The sequence below is a fragment of the Vollenhovia emeryi genome, unplaced genomic scaffold, assembly GCF_000949405.1.
Source record: "Vollenhovia emeryi isolate VEMERY1.0 unplaced genomic scaffold, V.emery_V1.0 DF939139.1, whole genome shotgun sequence".
Classification (NCBI taxonomy): Eukaryota; Metazoa; Arthropoda; class Insecta; order Hymenoptera; family Formicidae; genus Vollenhovia; species Vollenhovia emeryi.
In genome coordinates, this window is record NW_011967227.1 from 1532537 (window position 1) to 1555617 (window position 23081).

The 23081-nt window shown below is 42.1% G+C and overlaps 1 protein-coding gene across 10 annotated transcripts in view; it reads right to left on the reverse strand.

Moving 5' to 3' along the window:
- LOC105567276 (homeotic protein female sterile) overlaps positions 1–23081 on the reverse strand; it is a 394357-nt gene that overhangs the window by 15592 nt on the left and 355684 nt on the right. For 5 of the 10 annotated variants that reach the window (XM_012022014.1, XM_012022009.1, XM_012022012.1 and 2 more), the window contains 4 exons: positions 21106–21282; positions 19726–19806; positions 16746–16934; positions 5746–5964 (listed from right to left, as the gene is read on the reverse strand). In XM_012022014.1, coding sequence (XP_011877404.1) covers positions 5746–5964; positions 16746–16934; positions 19726–19806; positions 21106–21171 — 555 coding nt within the window. In that variant the 5' untranslated portion in view covers positions 21172–21282. The remainder of the gene's footprint in view (positions 1–5745; positions 5965–16745; positions 16935–19725; positions 19807–21105; positions 21283–23081) is intronic. The other 5 variants (XM_012022016.1, XM_012022015.1, XM_012022013.1 and 2 more) reach the window with 3 other exon arrangements.

Genomic DNA, 23081 nt, shown 5'->3' on the forward strand with positions numbered 1-23081 from the left:
ATACATATACACACACACACACACGTGCGCGCGCGCGAGCGCGCACGTATGTGATGTGACTCTTTGGCTTCTCGCTCCACTTTTCTCTCTCGTTTTTTTTTCCGGTCACCATTCGCTCTTCCCTTTCGACGCCTCCCTTGCGGGACATAGGGCGATCGAGAGAGAAAGAGAGAGAGAGAGAGAGAGAGAGAGAGAGAGAGAGAGAAAGAGAGAGATAAAATTATAAATATATATATATACATACACACACATATGTATGTATATATACACATAAAAGTTGGAAAAGATACAGAGAAATGCGTGCAAGAGACTATGAGTGAAGCAAAAGAGGAGGGTCGTCTCTTAGGACCCTCCTAGGTTCTCGTCTTTCTATCTTTACAATACCTGAAAAATTTACGAAAGAGACATTGATTTAGTTGGTCAATAAATTTACACCATCTCTCGCGAGCGTCCAAGCGAACGGTGTTCTCTTGTTCGAATCTTCTTGTGTTCGAGAACTCGCTGTTGTCGTCGGCATCTTCTTTAAGGAACAGGATAACGGTGTGTCGTGATATCACATTTCTGGTACATGTTTGTATAGTGTGTGTCTGCATGTGTGTATGTGTGTGTGTGTGTGTGCGTGTACGTGTGAGTGACGGTATGTACATGCGCGTGTATATTTACATGTGCGACAATGATTTTGTTCTGTACAGATCGAGAATGCGCGAGCCTGCGCAGCCCGCGCACGTGTGCGGTCTCGGTGGTAGATACGCAACTCTTACGTGCTCGGGAACTTCATGTCGTACACTTGACAAACATTCAGGTATGGCATACCAATTCCGAAGAGTGCATCACGTCGCGACGATGCGATTCAGCGTGGCCCTCGTTGGCATCGGACAGTCGAGGTTAATTACAGAATTCATTGTGGCATCGTAAGGCATAGTTAACATATTTCAAATCGAAAGAATTTCCAAACCCGATATTTGTACCAATTGAAATGACGGACGATCCTCTGTCGTATGAGTTCATTCTTTAGCAAAATGCAACGCATTACCGAATAACGATTGTTATTATATTTTTACGATGTATAATGCTACTCTTTTAATCGCGGGATTATTAATTTCATAGATCTTTAAGAGTCTGTGTGTGTGGAAAACTGTATCGAATTTGAAGATTAAAAAGCAAAGCTGCCCGTTCCGAATTTTCTCGCGAGACGTCGAGCCATCGACGGGCCATCTGAGAAAGGGAATAAAGCGGAAAGAACTGGTAAAACAAACATTTCCCCCCCTCGTACCGCGGTCGGGTTTCGTTCTCTAAGAGATCCACGTCGGTCCGTAACCCCCGAGGCAAATTCGGACGGAGGTGATTCCGTCGGTACGCGGTATGCACCCTTGGGAAATTGAAAACCACTTTTAGAGAATGAGACTTCCCTGCCAACAAGCTGGTCTGCCGCAATCATCCATGTGAGACTTTTCCTCCGTTGTGTCCGGGTGTGGCTGCAGGTCTTCCGCGCGACGTCGCTGAAAGTCTTTCTCGCTCTTTCTCTCTCTTTTACTCGTGCTTTCATTTTTCTCTAGCCGTTACTCTACCGACTTGCTTTTTTTTATCCCCCGGATAATGAACACGATCGTGTCCCGAAGACAAGTTCGCGGTTCGAAAACACGATGATTGAGTCTGCAGGAAACGGGGTACGTCCACCCCCCCGCGCTGTTTGCAAATACGTAATGACTTCGGGACGGCCGCCGTCCACACAGTCGCACTTTGCACCAAGCACGTTTTCGCAAAAGTGACCCTGATCCGATCAGCCGTTCGTCAACCGGAGCGAACTACGTTAATCAAATCGTTAACCTCCGACCGAATTTTCAGGACTGCGATTAATCGTCCTTTACTCGAGACAATAATAAGGATAATTAGACGACAGCGGAGAGGGACGTTCGATCGACCCTACGCGTGACTCTTCCAGAGCGGTCGAAGGACAACGACGGAGGAACGATCTCCTTTTAGATCCTGTTTGATCGCGAGAGAGCGAGCACGCCGCTGACAATTCCTCGCGTAATTTCGTGGCTGCGATTGTTGCATGATCCTCTCGTGCGCTTGACGCTAACGTTACCGCGATCGCACGCGACTGCGAGAATTAAGAGACAGATTTGACAACGGAAGTGGACAAAGACATTTTATCGCCTGGCCCACACACCTCCCAACAAACCCGTCGTATCTATTCGTTCCTTCTACTGGGTTTTTTTTTTCACTGTCTTCTATGTATAGACGTATCTTTCGGGGACTCTTAGTGTAGCGTTTTTGTGTGGGGCAGCAAAAACAGCAGCGGGGTTGATAGCCGGGTTTCGTGCAGCACAGCTTGTCAGCAGGGTGGTGTACGTGTCATTCGTAAGAGATATCTTTTCTCAACTACTCTTATTTACAAAAACGTGACCACGTTCCATTTCCACTTCTATTTCTCCTTCATTTCAATCCCATTGGATCGGGAAATGTTTCGAAGCACGTGTAAATTCTACATGGTTCGTATACGAATAATGTTTAACTATATTGAACATTGCACAATAAGACTCCTCATAAATTGCATAATTTCGAATGATCTTCTTGTGCATAATTAACTAGTAAAATTACTACTTAAAAATACTATAACGTACTAATGGTGTATATTAACTTGGACATGTAAAGCGATATATTAATTTAGCAATAGTACAAAAAATAAATCTTCAACCGTATCTTTTTTTATATCGAAAGGAAATGGAGCGTGCACATAGCTGCAAAAGTATCTGTAATTATTATGACCTAAGTACCGAACAGGTGATTGGTGTATTGCAACTAGTTCTTTGCACCTGGATAGCTGCGATAGGCTGCTAGAAAGAGAGAAATAGAACAGTGGTGTTTTGGTGATGTTAACAAGAATTTTGCCTCGTGTACTACTCACTACACACTACAGAAACGGCTGAACATCATACAGGAGATGTAAAATATGGACGAACACAAAAGCGACAAACATGGGACGAGACTTATACGATCGTTGGAAAGAAATCAAATGATAAAGAAAAAGTAACTGTAGGAAGATCGGGAAAGAAATGGGACAATTCTAAGGTAAGGGGAAAGATGTCGAAATAAATATCTCTATGGTAGTTGTATAGGAGACGATGTCACGCTCCAACTAGTTTTTCTTTTTTACATTTTCAGAAAAGTGAAATGTAAATTAAATGGACAAATGCAAAAGAAAATAATTAGATATAAGTGAAAACATTGTTTCACATGATGTCATATGTACGGTCATTTTAGTGTTCACCGTGATGACTTTTAATTAAATTTAATTAATAATCCACAATGTAATTTGCATGACAGATGTGTTAAATATTGAACGATAGGGAATATTAAATGAACGGATGTTATTAAATATTAAACGGTAAAGGTTCATCGTACTCCTAACACAACTATCATATAATTCTAGCACTGCGCAACAATTGGCCAATATTATTGCTCCATCTTAATCTACCCTCGCGCGCGATGATATCGTGTGTATAAATATCCGTGATATAGATCGGCATTACATAGAACTCGATACGTGTTCAATGGCGTGTGAAGCACGTAAAGGGACTATTGCTATCAAGGGAGAAGACCGACAGCGTACATACTCGATGTAGATTGGCGAAAAGCAGCGCAGCAACGAAAAGCTTCTTTTGACGCAAAACTAGGAAACTGAAAGGGAGGGTGATGATAAACATGAAAGAAAGAAGAGAGAAAGAAAGAGAGAGAGAGAGAGAGCGATTGTGAGACAAAGAGTAAGAGAAAGGGAACTACAGTTTCAGGGATAGAGGAGAAACGAGATGGGAAGAAAACAGGGGTTGAAGTGTAGGAGGGAGAGGGAACAATGTGCGATCGAGGGGAACATGCGTGCACTTCGAGTCTTTTGTTCTCCGCGGGCGACATCCTCGGCCTGCACAAAAGACTTTCCGAGAGTATCGCGAGAAGCGTATCGATATTCTACTTTACCCGTCCGATTTCTCAAAACTTTCGAATTTTCGTTCGTTCAGGCGTTTTTCTTGAGAGAAAAAAGTACAGTGGGACCGTGATATAATCATAATGATACCCAAGCGATATACGGGAGGTAGAAAGAAAGTGAAGATCAACGATGTGAGAGTACAATTGGAGCCAAAGCGATCAAGAAATTACGAGTGAAAAAGAAAAAGAAAAAATGGAGCAATTTCTCTTCCCAAGCTTGTTAGGCGGAAGCGCAATGTATTCTCCTCTTTTTTTTGGCACTTATAGTTTCCGATTATTTGTTAAAGTGTGGAATGCTTGTGACTGCAATATTCTTCAACGACGTTCTCGTTTAACATACTAAATATAAATTTAACGTAATGTAATATCCCGTAAAATTTATAACCAACGGCAAATAATGAAATAATAAGAATTGGTATGAAACATATTTAATAGTTTACTTAAGTTAATTTATCCCATTTCGATAACTATAATAATAATGGTTCTTTAAGTACGATGTACCGAATCAATGTGAAACGCTATTTATATCACGCCCCGCTCGGGATAATATTTAATTAATGTACATTCTTTCAAATAAGATAACGTGATATAATTAATTACTTCACTCCGAGTCACAAAGTATCCACACTTTACGGCAGAGATTTGACAAATAACTTTACGATAGAGATGCATTGCAACGACACGGTGAAACCGCGATACACGTCTCCGTCATTTTCTCTTCACGACAAGCGACATCCACGCCACTGTACTTTATTATCGCAGCCCAACAGTGAAAAGGATAGAGCATCGGGCGCTACTTTACCCTTTTTTGACATCGACCAATTTTCAGCGGAGAGATAATTAAAAAAAAATGAAAAAAGAGACGACACACTTGCATGAAGCACACGCCACATGGAACGATCTGCGAGGTCGAGGCTGGAAAGAGGCAGAAAGGCAGAAAAAGAAGAAAGTAGAAAGGGAAAAAAGATTATTAGTGTCCTCGGTTGACCCATTAACATGAAGAATTTTTATAATGTCGTAACAGAGCTGTACTGTAGTAAAAATAAATGTATAATATAAAAACGGCTTTTCATACGTACTACATTTTCATTTTTTCTACGTCAACATAATGCGTAAATCTAAATAACATTTCGCTGTCAACATTTCTGTAAAATAAATTCTGTCACAAAAATTAGCTGGTTTTATAAAACCATTTATATTCATACTGATATTTTGTTTAATGGGACAATCGCTGACACAGCGTCGGTGTTTTGACGCCAGAAACCGTGCGACATCACGAAGTATTTTCCTGGATTATGTCAAATTGATATCTCGCTCTTATTTGGTACGCTGTATTCTATCTGTACAATAAAATTAAGTTCTGTCGCAACACACCGACGATTAAGATGGAGAAATAAAAACGGAACGGACAGTTTGGATATGTGATGAAGAAAAACAAGAGGGAAGTCCTCTGTATCGTCTAAAGACTCAGGGAGGATCTGAAAAGCAAGATAGTGTGAGCTTCGTTTACCACGTAAAAGGGTAAATGCCAGGACGAGGTGTACTCAAATTAGTCTCATTAGATTAGGAGAAATATTTGGAAAGGACAGAACAAAAGCGCAATCAAAAAGTGGGGGAAATAAACAAGAATTTAGGAATAACGAAAATGAAATAGTCGTGAGTTAATGTATCAAGAAAAAGTGAGAAATGAAAGTAGTAAAGAAAAGACGAAAAGAAAAGGGCAGAGAGAGAGAGAGAGAGAGAGAGAGAATGCATTACCGCAATGCTAGCCCGAGATTGTGCGGCCTTAATGTGGGCTTGAAGGTGCAGAGGGGGGTGGAAATAGCGGCAGGGGTCCCGATTGCATCGGCCCTTGACAGCGTCCATGCAGACCGTCACAGAGCCGTCCTCGTTCGCCTGCACCGTCTCGAGGGGGTGCGCAAACCGGCACTCCGTCTCGCCGCGTTTGCACGCCCCACGTTGAAACTCGCGACATACCTACAGCAAGAGCGAACACGCATGGCATGGCACTCTATCTATGTGGGCAAAGGGGGTTTGGGGGCTATAGGCTGGGGGCTGGCTGGCTTGGCAGGGTCGGGGGCACAAAAGTCAGACAGAGAGAGAGAGACAGAGAGAGACACAGAGAGAGACAAAGAGAGAGAGGAGGTCATACGGTTGTTGAGGGGGCAGCTCAGGATAATGGGTGAGGCGATTGTTCAAACGGTCGCTGGTTCTCCTCCGATTACGATCGTATGTCATAGGTACTGTTCGACGGGGTTACTTGGAGTTGGATAAGACAGATGGACATGTACAGAGGGAGAAGAGAAAGTGAAACTGATAATCTCTTGGTTGTTTCTTAGTGATGGAAGAACGATGACATCATGATATCGTGACGTCGTGATACCACAAATGCGAATGTCTCATTGATTTGCGGCGTCGAATTACATTAGCTAAACTTCTTCGAGCAATCTTTGAAACAAACCTCATGTGCTTGTAATACGCTCGCAACTCCTATATTAATAATAAAACTTGTTACACTAGGCTCTTTTTACATATTATTTACATTGATGAGAAAACAAGTTTTTATTTAGACGCATCTCGAAATGTAAACGGATGTACCCAAAAGACAGATGCCCGTAGTATGTATTTAATAATTTGTAAAGTCATGTTCAGAAATATAGGTGCATTAAATTATAATAATTCGGAAGCAACAAAAAAATATACATTGTAGAGCTGCCGCCAGTATTGCGACCGAACGTGAATTTCCATCGATACGGCGTACGATGCACTTGACGGAGTAGAACTTCGCGAAGAGTCGTATGAAAGGAATTCCGGACTAATTCGAATAGGACAGTAGCCGATATTGAACGGGAAGTAGAGATTTTTGTGAACGGCAGGTACACTGAGGAGCAGGGGCGCGTTACGGAGCGGGATTTTTCTACTTTGGCGAGGACGAGCATTTGGCCGTGGATACACGTTGTGGAACATGCGAACACGCAAAAAGTCAATTAATGACTGCCTGGTAAAGTAAACAACTTCAAAGCGCCTCTGCATCGTAATTTTACGGCGCTCTTAAAAGCCGCGGTCTCTCTGTGAAAAAAAAATCCTCTTGTCGCGGATTAACTTTACTAGCGCGCAGCGTTAATTCGCTAAACAAACAAGATCCTTCACGTCGCCGCGCATTCTTATTCATCGCATAAGCTTGTACATAAATTAGCTCGACAGTTTACTTTAAAAGCAATTCAAATAAAATTCCGGAAATGTTGCTAAGATGGATAAAGTGTACTTTACACATATTGCTTAGATTAAATCATAAAAATCAATTTACGTTACATGTAAAATAAATAATTCTTGAGAAGGAACACATCTATGGCCGTTTCTCCGCCGTGAATTTAATTCTCGCGATGCGCGTTAATTAAAATTAATATATACACGGCAAAGGCCAAGAGAGAGAATCCCGATAACGTGTATCCACAGTTGACACCTGGCCGCATAAAGACTACTGGCTAGGCTTTTAGTGTGTTTGGCAGCCACAGAGCTCGTGCCGAACCTGGCGATGTACAGGCGGGACTACGTCGTTCTTTTTACACAAGATGGATGTATACAGTGAGGCAATAAAATATGCGTAAAGAGGACAGAAACAAAAGGTAGGGTGGGTAAAAACAAAACAGAGAGAGAGAGAGAGAGAGAGAGAAAGTATTAAAAGAAATGAGAGTGAGAGTAGAGTAACGTGTAGCTAGCAATTGGATCGAGTGATGCGAAAGAGCGTTCCGTTTGTGGGCTTCGGGTCTGTTTCGGGGGAGGCGTTAAAAAGAGCCAACCTAACATTCCTATCGGTAAGTATCCCTCCTTGCTTTCTGGCCGTTGGTACGCCGTCCTAGGAGATGCCTTTTGACACTTGCAATTAGCTTCGAGCTTTTTACATTCGGTTCTCCATCGCGTTTTCATCGCATTTTCTCGCGCGGGTGCCTCTCGTCTTAACGGAAAGGAGATACCCTCGGTGAAACATGGCTTCTCTGCCACAGGTATAAAGCGGTTTGCTCCGAAGCACAGATACTCGTGCACGCACACGCACACACACACATACACACACGTGTACAACGTCCGATGTAACTCTCGCAAGAGTCATCCCCGTACGCGAGCGCGGGTACTTTTTGCCGGGAGTGGACGGAGGGTCCGCGACGCGGCCAGCCGACTCGTATTACCGGGCTAATTTCAGCGTCAGCGAGAGAGACCGGTGCTTACCAACGCCCAGAAAAGGGAGAAATTAGATCACTCTACTCTCTACTAATGGAGCTAAAATACCGTGTTCAAATCTGTCAAAGAGGCGTGTAGCACGCCGTTACTCGGTGCACCCTCGCCCCGCCCAGTAAGGTCGAAGGACACGGGGGGTTTGGATGGCAGTCAGGGAGGACAAGGGGTAATAATAAATTGCCTCCACGAGCATCCTCCGGTGTATTATCAATCGGGTTAATACACGCACGTGTTAAAGGAAACTCTGCGCATGCATCACGTACCATTCCCTGTGCATTCTCGTCGCGCCTCCCGTCGAGAGAAGTAGGAAGTCGAGTGAGGCCTCGAATGGCGGAGATTCCTCTTAAAAAATTTAGGCAATAGCCAAGACTATTACGGGGCGGGAAAAGAGAAAAAATAATCGACACAAGCGTCGACGAGTCGCAAAGTGAGATCGATAAAACAAAAATACATATTCACCGATGAAATCGACTGATCTCCAGGTGTCATTACAGCAGCATCGGGACGAAAAATCTACTTCTCTCAAGATATGAGACTCAGAGCAATCTAGAGTACCATGCACATTACGATCTTGAAATCTACGCGAAGCACTATTTCGTCAATGAATACAGAGCACAGTCTATCGGCTGTTTCTCGGTGAAATTTCTGTCTTTTTTTTTAACTTTTATCAGATAAATCCTCCACGCGCGGGCACGTACACGGGACATTTGTGCTCGGTGGCAGCGCCGGCGGGATAATGAGCATAATAGCGCATCACGAGCGCACGTCACTTCCGCGCGCGCGGAGTGCCGCTCGTCGTGTTTGCTTCACTTTCGCGCCCGCCTTGCTCGAGCGTGTTAATTCGAGTGCGCGCGTTCGGGCGCTCGAGTGTGAACCGCGGGTTAAAGTGCGCGCTTTCGGCAAGCTGGAAAGCTCGTTAGGAAACGCACACGTATACAGTCAGTAAATGGTTAACGAGAGAGAAAGAGACACGCACACATACGCGCACAAAAAACACACATACACTCTGCATATGCGGACGACGCATGAGCCGCGTGCACAGACATAAGACACGGTGGCTTTAGTGTAGCAGGCAGGCTACAAAGAGAATGTATGTGAGTGAGTGAGTGATTGTTTGTGTGTGTGTGTGTTTGTGGGTGTGCGCGCGCGCGTGTGTATCTCGCCAATTGTTGCGAGACAGATAGTGTAGCTGACACCGCGACTAAAGTGAGAGACAGGTGCGACGAATGGTCCTTTTGAGTTCCTAATTAACGGCACACGCGGCCGGCAAGTGGCGCGAGAGAATCAATTTCGCGTAACACTCGCGAATTTTCGCTCGGGGAAGATCGTAACAGGACTCGGGCCCGAAGACGAGAACGACGTTTCAAACGGATGAAATCTCGGAGTTGTGCATCGCGAAAGATTACTATTTAACTTGCATTCCGTCACGAAACATCATCGACTCGCAAAAGTGTTTGATATAAACAGAAAATATTGCAGAATTTAATTAATTATACCGTCATTTAATGTATGTATATGGCGAGCAGTTGGCGAGCTTCAATTTAAATGCGGGAAAAATTTCCTCCGCTTGCTTGCATTACCGTTCTATAAATTAAATTGCTCCAAAATCAACTCTTTAACTTGTTACAACTTGTTACCGCTACTCCTCTTAATAATTCCGTAATCAATTCCCGACAGAAAGGTCGATTGATCGGCCACTGATTTCAACATTCTCTCTCAAAGAGTCCTTCAAACGAACCATCGCGCACGAATTATTCAATTTGTCGCTATAGAAGTCACGTTCTTTGCACATACACGTATGCGTAAACGATAATTGACAGAAATATGCACATCCGCAATGCGCCAGTTGCCACGCATTCTGTATAACCCGCGCTTCCCCGTATATCCTATTTTCGTTCACAGATTCCGAATTTTACGGAAGACTTTCTACCAGAAAGTTTTCTAAAACGCGTATGAGATAAGCGGTGTGAGAAGCAGCATTAACAAAACGAGTAGCGACGATAGCGTCGCGTGCATCGTTCCTTACGAGAAAATCGAAATATAGAGTATCGCTTTGTTAGCAGCCATAAAAACCGTGAAAAGAAACTTGCTATATATTGCACAAGCATACACGTAACACTACAGCAATTGCAGAATAAAAAAAAATCACGAAAAGAAAGGCAACTTAAAGTCGTGAAGAACTGTGTTGTGTTTCGATGTATGTGCGCACGCGTGTGTTGGTTGCGTGTTCGTTTAAAGTGTTCGCAAACGAGTCCACGTACGACTGTCCGTTGTGTACAAATATATGTTAAATGTAAATATATAAATATGCGAATAATGCGGCAATAAATATCAAAAATTCGCATGCAATCGCATAATGTAAAGCACCTCCTCCTAGCTGTAAAAGTAAACACTTAAATCGCTGCTGATGTATAACGACAATTAATAGAATTAGTAAATAAGTGATGTTTTTTTTTGCGATTGCGAAAGAACGGAAAAATCATAAGGTACTCTGGCGCTGAAAAATGAGAGACACATGTATATATATATATGTGGGAATATATATCGCACACACTTGTAAATTCGTTGTATGTATAGAAATGTATATATAGATATATATACATATATATAGAGTCGCAAAAAATTATATATTGCCGAGATTACATAAGGTGAGCCGTACGAAAAGCTGTAAAGAGCGCATTAGCTTTGTGCAATTACGCCGGGCTGACCGTGCACGCCGATTGCCAACGTGGCGGCGGTTGCGACGACGAGGGCTTTCTCGCGTTTATACAAAAACAAGAGTCAAACCGACAAACGAAGTTAAGACCGCCGCGAGCACGCGTTTCTCTTCCTCGGCGCGAGGAACAAAGCCCCAGCGTTCGCGTACCGTCGCGACGGGACCGTCGGCGTGACGGGCGTCGACTAGCCAACGAAAAGAAATGTATGCGTGTGTTACTACTAACAACGGAAACCAAATCATTGAGACGCAAGAGAAAACAAAATCCGCGGAGAATGAGGGGCGGGGGAGAGAGAGAGAGAGAAAGTATTACCGCGCTGATTGGCGATAAGAAAGGAAAATAGAACAGAGGGACCACTAAAGTTAAGTGCCGGCCTGTGAAAAAGAAAACGATATGATATGTATACACAAAACACAGTATCAGCTGCTTTCCCGTTTGTCGGAGTATGTCAGTGAGCATATGGAGCAAGAGTTCGTTAACATCGAATAAAAACAATTGAAATTAATGGACATCACTACTCGTCATTCACTAAAGTCATTCGCTACTACATATCGTGAATTATGTTACCGTATATGGCTTACTACACTTCCCTGATTGGTCAAGCTCTTCGCGGCGTAAAAACGGACGCGGTTATCTTCCAAATGTGCGAAACAGGTGTCATTAATGAAATTTAAAAAAAAAGAAGATCGATGGCCGTGCGAGATCTCGAAGAAAAAAAATTTAGTTAAAAAAATCATTTTTCCACCGTCGCGATTGTCGATCGAGATTAACTTTGGCCAATCAAGGTTCAAGATATTAAAGTACTAAACAGCGAAAATCCAAACGTGTTTATATCGATATTAATAACATTATATATAAACAGGCAGCAAGCAATTAATTCAAAGAGCATTAATAACATATCGTCCGGGGAAGATATAGATCTTGCGATCTTTTTTTCTCGCAGGTGCAAGGGCCAAGGAAGTGAGGGGGGCGTTGAGATGTCCAGACGGGATGAATCTCGGAAAGAAATGGGCGAACTTGAATGTATCATCGTCGATAGATGGACAGGAGTTAACAACGGACATAACGGAATAGTCTCGCGAGAGGCGTTTATACGCAGATTACTTGACTGATAGCCGATTATTAGCACAGTTTCGATCGAGTGTCCTGTTCCTGAATACGCAAGAAACTATTTCTCATTTGCAAGCGGAGTGCACTACAAAAGAAAGTTTGTATTCTCAAACAGAAAAGGAAAAGAGTAATATACAGTTCTGGGCATACTTCGCGCAAATTCGTTCAACCAAAAGAGCAAAGGCAACGGAAAAAAAAAAAATAATAACGACTAAAGAAAATACAAGAAGACTAAGGTAAGACATACAAAGCACACAAACTTTTCTGGTCATTAAGTGAACTTGTAAGAATCAATAAACAGTCTGTGCATCGTTTCCAGTTTCAATTATATTTCTTTTATTTGAATTCATCATCAATAAATTTCACGTGACCCGAACTCAGTGCACAAGTCATCGTAGTACATCACAAATAGGTATTGTTATGATTACTAATTATCATCGTTATTGTATGTTACCAAATATTATAATAAGTGTTACCGTAAGACCAATCGTAATTAGTTAATAAATCGATCGTATATTTCCGACTTCTATCTGCAATATTTTAATTAAACGACATTACATTGTGTATATTCTTACTCTTTTTCGTAAACGTTCCCTTTACTTAATCGTAAATACGTGAAATCGATCATATATTAATCTCGGATGGGGGATAGAGAGGAGTGCTATCGTTCTCACTATGGTGGTTGATAGATGAAAGACGAGGAAGGTGGGGGCAGGGGGGTGGGGGTTAGAATGGTGTAAGGGTACGATACATATAATTATAAAACTGATAAAAAGAGAATCTCGAGATTCGTATTGCTAATTTGCGCCGAAATAATACTTTGTATTTCGCCCAGGCTGGAAATTCCGATGCGAACGCAAAATTAGTTTGCCCCTAGTTTAAGAGCTCGCAATATCGATCGCCTATAATCGATATACGTTTAGAAAAAGAGGAGCACTATATCTCGTATCATATAACATAAAATCTTTTCCAAATGCAATACAAAAGAATCGCGATCGAATCTGTTGCGGTGAATTCAAATGAGGGTAGCGAGTTACGCTTCCCTTCGGTTTTCTGCTCTACCGGTTTTCTGCGCGATACAAAATACAATTAATTAATTAATTAATTTGTTAACCTACCTACTATGTACACATATATCACTATGCGCGTATGCATGGATGGACCGGCGCGTGTAAGCGTCATGTATCTGTATATGATTCTGCATACGTACATATATTGTATTTAGATCCCCGAACGCTACGAAGCGCTCTGCGTTGCAAAAAGTCACATTTTGCTCAAGTGCAAATGGCTCGCAAGGGATCTCCCGCGAGATCCTCCGTTCGTTAATTCTCCCGACTAACGTAATACCAATAGTCGTGATGATAATTATTATCGGAATAATAATCACATACACAAACACGACATATAAACACGTAAATAATAAAGTCAAACCGAATTTAATCGACACTGCGATACGCTAGGTACCCTCGATTTTCCTTTCCCGCATTCTCTTCTCTAAACAAATGCCAACTTTTTGTTTTTAATTTCAACGCGTCGTAATTGGCACCCTTCGTTGCCTTTGATTATACGGGTGTTAACAATAGAATGGCTAAATCTATTACGCTTTTAAGTCACGATTATCCATATTGTATTCTTTTTATAATCATTTCTCATTTCATCACTAGAATCCGACGTGTTAATTTAATACCGCGTCACAAAATTTCTCGTTTTTTATTGAAACAAATTGAAAGTAATATTTGAACAGTCCCCGGCAAAACTGATGTTCTAGACGGACTTGGAATTCAGCCGTTCTAATGTTTGTGACTTTCTCGCTTTCCAATTATCTCTAAATATTGAGAAAGACGTTTAAATATTTCCTTCCTCATACGTAGCGCTCAATAATTTTTGATAATATATTTTATGCAAATTTTTGAAAGTACTTTATAAGTTTTTAATTCGTTGCTATTTGGTTATAACTTGGGTATCAAGATTATCGAATCGTCACGGAGCTACCACCTCCTCAAAAAACATTCAACGTTTATCGGAATGTAAAATATAAATTTGCTTTATCCATTAATTCAAATATTCCCGATATGCCGTTGCATGACCACGTTGGGAACGAGTGGATTAAATCCGGCCTTCTACGGCAAGTAGTTCATTATTTGCGAGTTGAATTCGCCAAGAAGCACCCCGCAAATGAATCGGCGCGAGTTTGCGCGCCGATATAGCGCTGCTATCTCGATTTTGTTCGTTCCCCGGTCTTGAAGAGCGCTCGCACAAGAGAGCTGCCCCGTGAAAACTGACTCGCGAAACTTGTTAATTTCGCGAGTGCCGCCGGGCGAAACGGGAAAAGAGGCGATGACGGCTCCGGGGAAATCTGCGAACTCGCGCATTAGAAAACTCCAGGTGCATGCGGACGCGAAGTTTCACGGGGCGATCTTGTTATTGTTTCTGAAACGTTTTCTCGCGCCCTCCAGCTGGAGGCCCGCGATACCGAAGGCCGAGGCGATATTGCACGATCGCATCACCGATCTCTACCGAGTGCGCTTTGCGAAGATCGCAGTCTAATTCCGGAAAGCTTCGTACGTTCTTCCCGAAGTACTTACGGAAGTACGATATTAACATTACACTACGCCAACCTACATTTATTCCTAAATATCTTTTTAACGTGTATACCTAGAGGAAATAATTAATTCAAGAATCAGGCGTGCTTGATAGAAGTGACGGGACTTCGATGCGATCGCAAGAAACAATCTGCGAAATCATTGCGTTGCAAGATACATAAATTGTGCTCGTAACATCGGCGTGAACCGATACCGAGAAAGCCAACGATAATGGACCGCGGCAAAAATAACTTTTTTCGTGCAATAGGCATATTCGAAATGCCGATGATCGTCGCATGTTATTAATATAACGTAACGTAACTGGTAGTCAATATACATAAAATATATATAAAGCGAAAATGGCCTGCAAAGGAACACTAACGTGTAACGGAATTTTTCATAAAATTTGACATGTCTATAAATAATATTAATAAACATTTGTAATTATTTTTGAAATGTAACAAATACGTCAACAATAAGAGTGTAGCTTGTCCAACTATTACAAATGTTTCTTTAGTAAATATATTTGAGTCAAAGATTTCACAACATAAAAACATGATGATTTATCAACATAAAGTCGTAGAAATCGAGACAAGTTAAAAAAAACAACGATCGCTTAAATCTTGCGCAGTTTCGTCCGTTGCACATTTGCAAATCCGTCTACTTCTATCAATCAGCCATGTATTCTGGTCTATATAAGTTAATCATTCGTAATTATTCATCACGTTTCTCATCGTTGCCATTATAGTTACCTGACTTAGGAATTTACTCTCGATACTTTTAGACCTTTGTGTCGCTCACGATCCGTAGGAATCTATCGTATCTCTATTGTGCGGTATCTTAAATTAGATTTGCTTTGTCGCCACATCTTACTAGACACCGATATATTACTGCTCGTCACTGTACCGTTTCATCTCCAGCCACCGTTTCGCACTACAAAATATATGCACATCTTTGTCGTTCTCGCAACTCGATTTCTCCTTTCTCGCTGTTCGTCGCTTTCAAGCCTGCTCCGTTCTTTCATAGAATTCACCGTACGATTTCTATACTTATCTATTGCAAATTATTCGCCAAAATATCGACTACACGGGATTAGTCGCCATCAGTCGCGGTATGGATTTTGGATCGATGTGAATCGCGGAATCGTACCGTTCGCTAATCACCGACTACAGTTACTAATCTCGAGGCTACCGTCTCTACCGTTAAATACTTGTCCCTTCTCGCGATTTCGAACACGTGACGTCAATCGGGTGAGCGTATAGAAATATATAGCGCTTTGTAATCCTAACTAGATACTCTCAAAGTCTCTCCGGTTATTGTATTTGCCACGTGTTCTCAGAACGAATGTTCGATTTCCAGCCCAGGATCCATCGGTATCGTCACTATCGGTCGCTGCGTCGCGCGACGAACGTAAGCCATCCGGCTCGCGTAATCAGATCGCCTTATGGATCCGCATGGCGTAAATTACTGTAATTAGCAACGCGCGTCTATATAGCCCGTCTGCGAAATCAGGATATTCTCGGTGCCCGCTGCAATTTCATCCGTTGTCATCGTTACGCTCTAATCACCACGGGCGTTCCGTTACGCCTCGGCTGATTAATCCACCCCGGCGTGTTACGCTTACGTGAGAAAAAATAGAGAGGGGAAGAAAAACCCAAAGAGAAAAGGCGGATTGGGGGGGGCGGAGGGGGGGGGGGATGAAGGGACAAAAAGAAATGACGCGGCGTCGATCTATCTCGTCGATGACATTCGAACGTCATCGACGCCCCGATGTCGAGTCGAGTCTAAAGGTCTACACGTCGGAGCCTCTCTAGTAATACGCGTGAACGTAAATGAGGTTGTGAATGGGATGATGATGGGCATGGGGATTGTGCAGGGGGGTGCACAGGGACGTCGTTGTAATGGTGGTGGGGGATGGTGGGTGATTGACAGATTGCATCGTGGATACGGGCGACACCTGATTGGGGGGACCGGCCGGCACTTGGTACACGGTACTGGGCGCGGCCATCGGGCACCTTGAGGCCCCGGCTGCGCCGTGTTGGGCCCCATGCTGTTGTTGTTGTTGTTGCTGTTGTTGTTGTTGTTGTTGTTGAATGTAGTTTGGTGGTAGACATACCTCGAGGCGGTCGGTACGCGGCAGCTTCTGCGGCATCGCCACCGTCTGCGGCACCACGCCGAGCGGACTGCCGACGCCCGTTGGGTCCGCCGGGCCCATTATCGCCGGCATTAGTGGGCTGGGCGCGAAGTACGGGCTGTACGTATTGCCGGCGACCTGCGGCATACCGGTCAGGTACGGATTCGTCGCCTGCGGAAACACACCCGGAGGATATCCAGGTAACACGGATTAGAACACACCTGGCCCCCGCCTTCGCTCCACGCGTTCCCGATTGTGCACGTCGCGACGCGCGCGCCATTTCGAAATCACAGAAACGCGTGCTTATTACCCGAGTATTCGTGTACGGAGTATTAATATTAATGGCGGACAAAAGTGGAAAACACACACACGATTTCTTCTTATAAAGCGAGTCGATTTCGTTAAAAATTGGCCCTCCGTGTGAAAACGCCATATTTTTTTATTATTTACAATAAAGATCGATATAATTCAAAGATAGAAATACTTATTTCAAATGTACGTCGCATTATTGGCTTAAATTCCTAATAAATTCTTGAAAAAATTTTATAGATATTACAAAATATTACATTGGACAAGTCCGAGAAAATTATATCTAATCAACAAATAGCTACATTTAAGAAGAATAAAATCGGGATTTGCTTTACCTTCACAAGATGAATATCTGTTCCACACTTTCGGCAATAATTACGATTGACCGTATAGCAAGTTTTGATTGTAAATAATTTAAGAATGCGTAACTGTTTTCAGAAAAAGAAGTCTCTTACCAACTCGTTTTTTAAGTCGGGCAGTTTAACTTCTCCAACAAGAAATTAATGTTTTCCAGTTTGTACCACCAATTACAAAATACTCTGTATATGCAATCTACCATTTCTGAATGTCCGAGCAAATTCTGTTTCAAGGTGCATTAAAGCTTTGCGAGCAACGCTCTCTGGTGTTTATCAACCTTAAGACGCGCAATATACATCGCTTGGTTTACGAGCCATCGTCATGCTCGCTTCAATTTCGGATAAATAAGCAACACCGTTAATATCTGGTCTAATAACAACGTGTAATGAAGGAAAATTATATATTAATACATAACCGAGGAGAAACTAACACGCAGCGATCTTCAGCTGCTTGATATTTCTCTGCAAAATTCTGGAAAACTAGGACAAGTAACACACAAAAAGTTGATATCAATATATGTAATAATAGCAATCAAATTCAAATCGGACTAATCATAGGTCTAGTTTACACCGTTAAATCGGTTGGTGCGCACATCAAGTTGGTACGGACTAAACATTTGATACATCCCTGTTTACACCATTTCGTTTCAAAACAGGTTAGGTTAGATTTTTAATCTGGATAACGTAAAATCAAACTTCTACCACAATATGCTAAACTGAACCATACTTCTAACCTCAATCTAGCAGGAATGCCGGGTATAATACGACCCAAATCGAATCAAGTGTTTACAGCGCCCTAAGATATTTTGATACGCGCACCAACTTGGTCTGATACTAGCGATTCAGGAGTATCAGACCAGAGCGCACTAAAGTAATCCGCGAGCGTTTACATCGAGCGAATCAAGCGATTTGATACCGATATAGTATTTGGTACGCGTACCAAACGATCGGTGTAAACTAGCTCATAGATGAAACACGATAAAAAGGTAAGATGTAAAAATCACATATTTTGTCCCGATTTATCTTGAACAACTTCACCAAATAAAATTGTCAGAATCAGAAATTAAAAAGAGGTTTTAAAATATTATTTAAATAACGTGTGAAATAAAGATCCTCTCAAAGTAAAGTACACATAAACTTTGTGCAGAATGATTAATTATATTAGTCAAATATATCCAATTATTACTTCGACATCAAAACCCGACAAATGATGGAATTCATTGAAAGAAATTTTTGGAGAAGTAACTTTTAGAAAAGTTCTCTAATAACACATAAAAGGATTAACTCGACGTGGTAAACTTAAGAATCTGCAAAGAAATACCATCTCGTTTACGGATCTCGCAAAGCCTTAATCGTCCTTTTTCTCTTTTCTCGTGCCCTCCCCTTCACTTTTAACGACAAGCGTACGTTCCCACACGAAGCGTTTGGTTTTGCAGCGAGAGCTGGCTCCCAGAAGCGAAGGCAGGTAATTTCAAGCGCATCCGAACGAGCAAAATGCTCGTTCCTTCTTCTCAAAAGCCTCTGGTACCCTGGGAGCTTTCGTCGTTGTAAAAAAGCTTTCGGAAGCACGACCAGGTAATTGTTGGAAAATATTAGCTAAGTAATATTTACAATTAGACATCAGCATAATCGTTTTGTTTCCGGAATATTACGGGAAACAAATATTTCATTACTAATATTGAATTGAAATATTATAAGATCAATAATATTTCCAATTTCGAGATTACCATGCCTCGCTTCCTTTTCCTTTGACTCTCGTAAGTTCCATTCTGATTGTATTTAAAGAATGTTAGAATTTTTATATTTAAACATTTACCATTGTAAGGATAAAATATAAAATGTTTTCAAGAGAAAGAAGAAACATTCGTCGTTTTTAGAGCCAAAGAACGCGCAAATTTTATTTAGCTGCAATATTTCATGCTCCTCTCTTCTACGGGAAAACTTTACGAAAACATATACAAACAAATTTTCTTTCCTCGATAAACAAACAAAATATCTTGTAAAGCATGCAAATAAGTTATTGACTTACTATGCGGCGCGCTCTTAAAATAAAAATTTAAGCTTTCGTACGAACGCTTACTAATTACAGGCGCATCGCTTGAATGACTACAGTGGACGTAAACTGATGAAAGTAATTCATTTCGCATGAAAATATCGCAAACTGAAAATAAATACACACTATCGACTTTTCCATTAACAAATTGATAAGTGACGAGCATCTTTACATCCACTATTAGCCAGCGTGGCAATTAAATTAAACTAAAAATTAGTGGAAGCCAACCAAAACCAGGAGTTACCATAAAGGCGTGAGTAGCGAGAAGTTGCTGCTGGATTTGCTGTTGAAGGTGATGGTGTGGTGCCGGAGGTGCTGGTGCCTCCTGTTCACCAATGACGTAATTGGAGAACACACCAACAATCAACCACAACCACGTGAGCCACAGCGGCAAACATAGGGGACAGACAGGCAGTCATAGTATAGGGTTCGATGTCACGTAGCAACGAGTATAAATGTATGTCATGAGTAAAAAAAAAAGAACAAGGAGGGCAAACGTTAATAACGAGAGAGTTTACTGCTCTTTTAATTAAAACAAAATAACGGCAACCCGCGCGTGTACGCACTCGCGTGCGGTTCGCTTGAGAAACAGGGGGATTCGGAAGAAAAAAAACCACGAACAAGTTTCTTCGGTCGTCGAAGATTTATCCGGATCGAAATTATACCGGAGCGTCGTGTCAACGATACACGCGATGTCGCGTGAAATTTTGACGAGTCGACGAAACTTTCCCGCGTCCAAACGCCACTCTATCGTTCGGAAGTTCGGCGCGTCAACACTGTGTGCTTTTCCCGTAATTAACGAGCCTCCCCCGTTGAATGATAAATACGAACAGTACGAGAAATGTTCGCGATGAGAATCTAACATGTCCATACCAAGGACTCTTGACTTGCGTTCCATGCCCTTAAAAAATTATTTGATTGTGAAGATCATTTATGAGAGTTCTTGAATCAAAAGTAATTTAAATATCTCGAATACAGATACTTACAATCGAAAAATAATGAAAGTTCGTAACTCTAGAATGATAATGAAAGTAAAAAGATCACGAGTGTCATCATAATTTCAAAGAGGCCGTAATACAAAATAATGAGATTAAGAATCACTCATCGTGTCAGAGAGATTCGATTCCGCAAATTGACTGTCTATCGAAATAAATGTGGATAAGTCAGGTTTTACTCTAGGAAGTAAGGATGACACTGACCAAGAACATGCGACGTGCTAAACTTTAATTCTCAAAAACTTTGCCTCTCGGTGCAATATCCGCAAGAAGGCACGCAGGTAAATATGGACGGCGAAGTGCTGCAAATATATCACTCGAGTCTTACCGAGAAAAAGCTTGTAAATTGTAATTTAAGATAATATACGAGATTGCGTACGTAAACATAGCTACTACGTTAATGGCGCCTAGCTCCAAATGTCTTGGTACGACAGTAGTATGAAAGGAAAGCTTAAACACCACGCCGTCGATAATCTACGCAGCGTTGCCTACCAAAAAAGATAATCTAGTGATAACCCTTGGCTAAACACAGACAAAATCCAGATATTACGGTCGTGGTAAAAAAAATATGTGAATGTGTGGATAGCAGAAGAAATGGTGCAACGATCGTGTTAATTTGTTGGACATACCACTGTGGGTACCTGCCCGGGCACAAGAGGCTGACCCGGCGTGAGGCCCTGCTGAATCTGCTGCATCAGCGCGTTTTTCAGCGCCAAGTGGTTGCGCCCGTTTATCAAGAGTTGGTCCTTCAGATGCTGTGGGGGATGGAAATACTTGCAAGGTGGCTTGTCTCGGTTACACCGGCCCTGAAACAAAAATGCAGAACGTGTTTAAAGTTGCTGTGCACGAAACTATGGCGCTACTGCAATAAGTAATTTTAATAACTATGCTGATTCGTGAATTTCTGATAAGAATATCGTAATGTCTATCGTGAAATCCAAAATTAATTTCCAGCAATCGGGTAAAGTGAAATGTGCAATTATTACTTTCTTAATCGATATTGATTCATAAATCAAATCATCGAGTAATTTTAAACATCATATTATTCTGAAATTTCCTCCTAGTTTGCTTCCATCGAACGATACAAAATTATTCCCGTGTTGCTCCAACAATTAATATTGAAAGCTGGATATCGACCATAAATGTATTAATAATGAAATTGGACGAGGGGTTGCAAAATATAATCCCCGGTATTCAGTGTCGTCGCGGACATAATGATCGATGAGATATCTGATATTCGTATCAATGATACTACATTATAATAATGCAAATACTAATTTCGCGACGCCACATGATTCATAACTCTTATACCAGCACGTATGACTGATACAACGATATCTTCAACAAAGTTATGCATAATACAAGTTTTCATCTATACTTTGGCCACGAGAGACACGCAGTGACGTATAAATGGTTCATAATGTGTGACTAATATCTGAAAGAGTCACCTATCGTCCACTCTTCATATCGGATTCTCGCTTACTTTACCTCCCCCCCCCTCTCTCTCTCTCTCTTTCCCTCTTTCTCACCCGGTCTCTCCTTCTCATAATTTGGGTGTTGGGACGAACTGTAACGCGGTTTATGAGGTAAGTTGAGGGTGCAAGGCTGGAATACGGAAGTGGCACGAAGGCGGGAAAGTGGAAGGAGCACCGTCGAGAGTGCCGAGCCGGGTCTCGGAAAGAGAGACTCGTGGCAGAGAAACGGAAGCCCGCGGGAAATGAAGGAAGGAAGGGTGGGCGGGACGGAGAGAGGTCGCGCCTGGTGTCGCGGTGGTACTAATTAGACCTTAACAATATTAGTTCAGGTAAGACGTCTATATAGGACCGGGTGGTAGCCACCGCCAGCCGCCTGTGCTTTCTTACGGAAATCCAGTGGCTTTCGGTAATAGCGGCTTGCGAGCGTAAACTCCGTCAGAGACAGAGGGGCTGCGACAGTTGGGCGGCCAAGGGGGAAGCGGTGGCTCGTGTTGGTGGTAGCGTCGGCGGGACGAACGCTCAAATATCGCCTAATTAAGCACATTCGAGAGTTTCGAGGAATAATGTGTAGGTACCCGCCACGAGAAAGTTTCGACCCATTGAGAGGAAATGCTCCGCCCTCTTCATCGTCTTCGCCATCGTCACCGCCGCTGTTCTCCGCGTCGTCGCGCTCCCCAGGAGCCGACCTCTCGTTGACATGGGGCGGTTTAAGCTCGACTAATTGCACGAGACAAGATTCGAGCGTTTGCTCCTGCACAAGCTACATGGCGTATACAACGTATATTGACATCTGCATCGAAGGCTTTGACATTGATAACATTTGCTTCTTTTCACGAATAGTCGTTTTCGACGTATCTATCGCGCTTTTATTTTTAATACAATTAATTAGCTAAAATAATCCTTTCAACTAGCTAGATAAAAGTCTTTATTTTTTTTACAAAGTTGACACTGAAGATACGTTAAAAATGTAATCGAGAGATAAAAAAAACAGAAGAAAAGAATATCAAGGATAAATAGAATGTTCGGAGCAAACAATTGATACTCAACATTTTAAAAAACTTAGCATTTTGAAAAGAGCTCAGAAAACATAGCTTCTTAGTGTATTTAATATTCTGATATAAAAAATAATA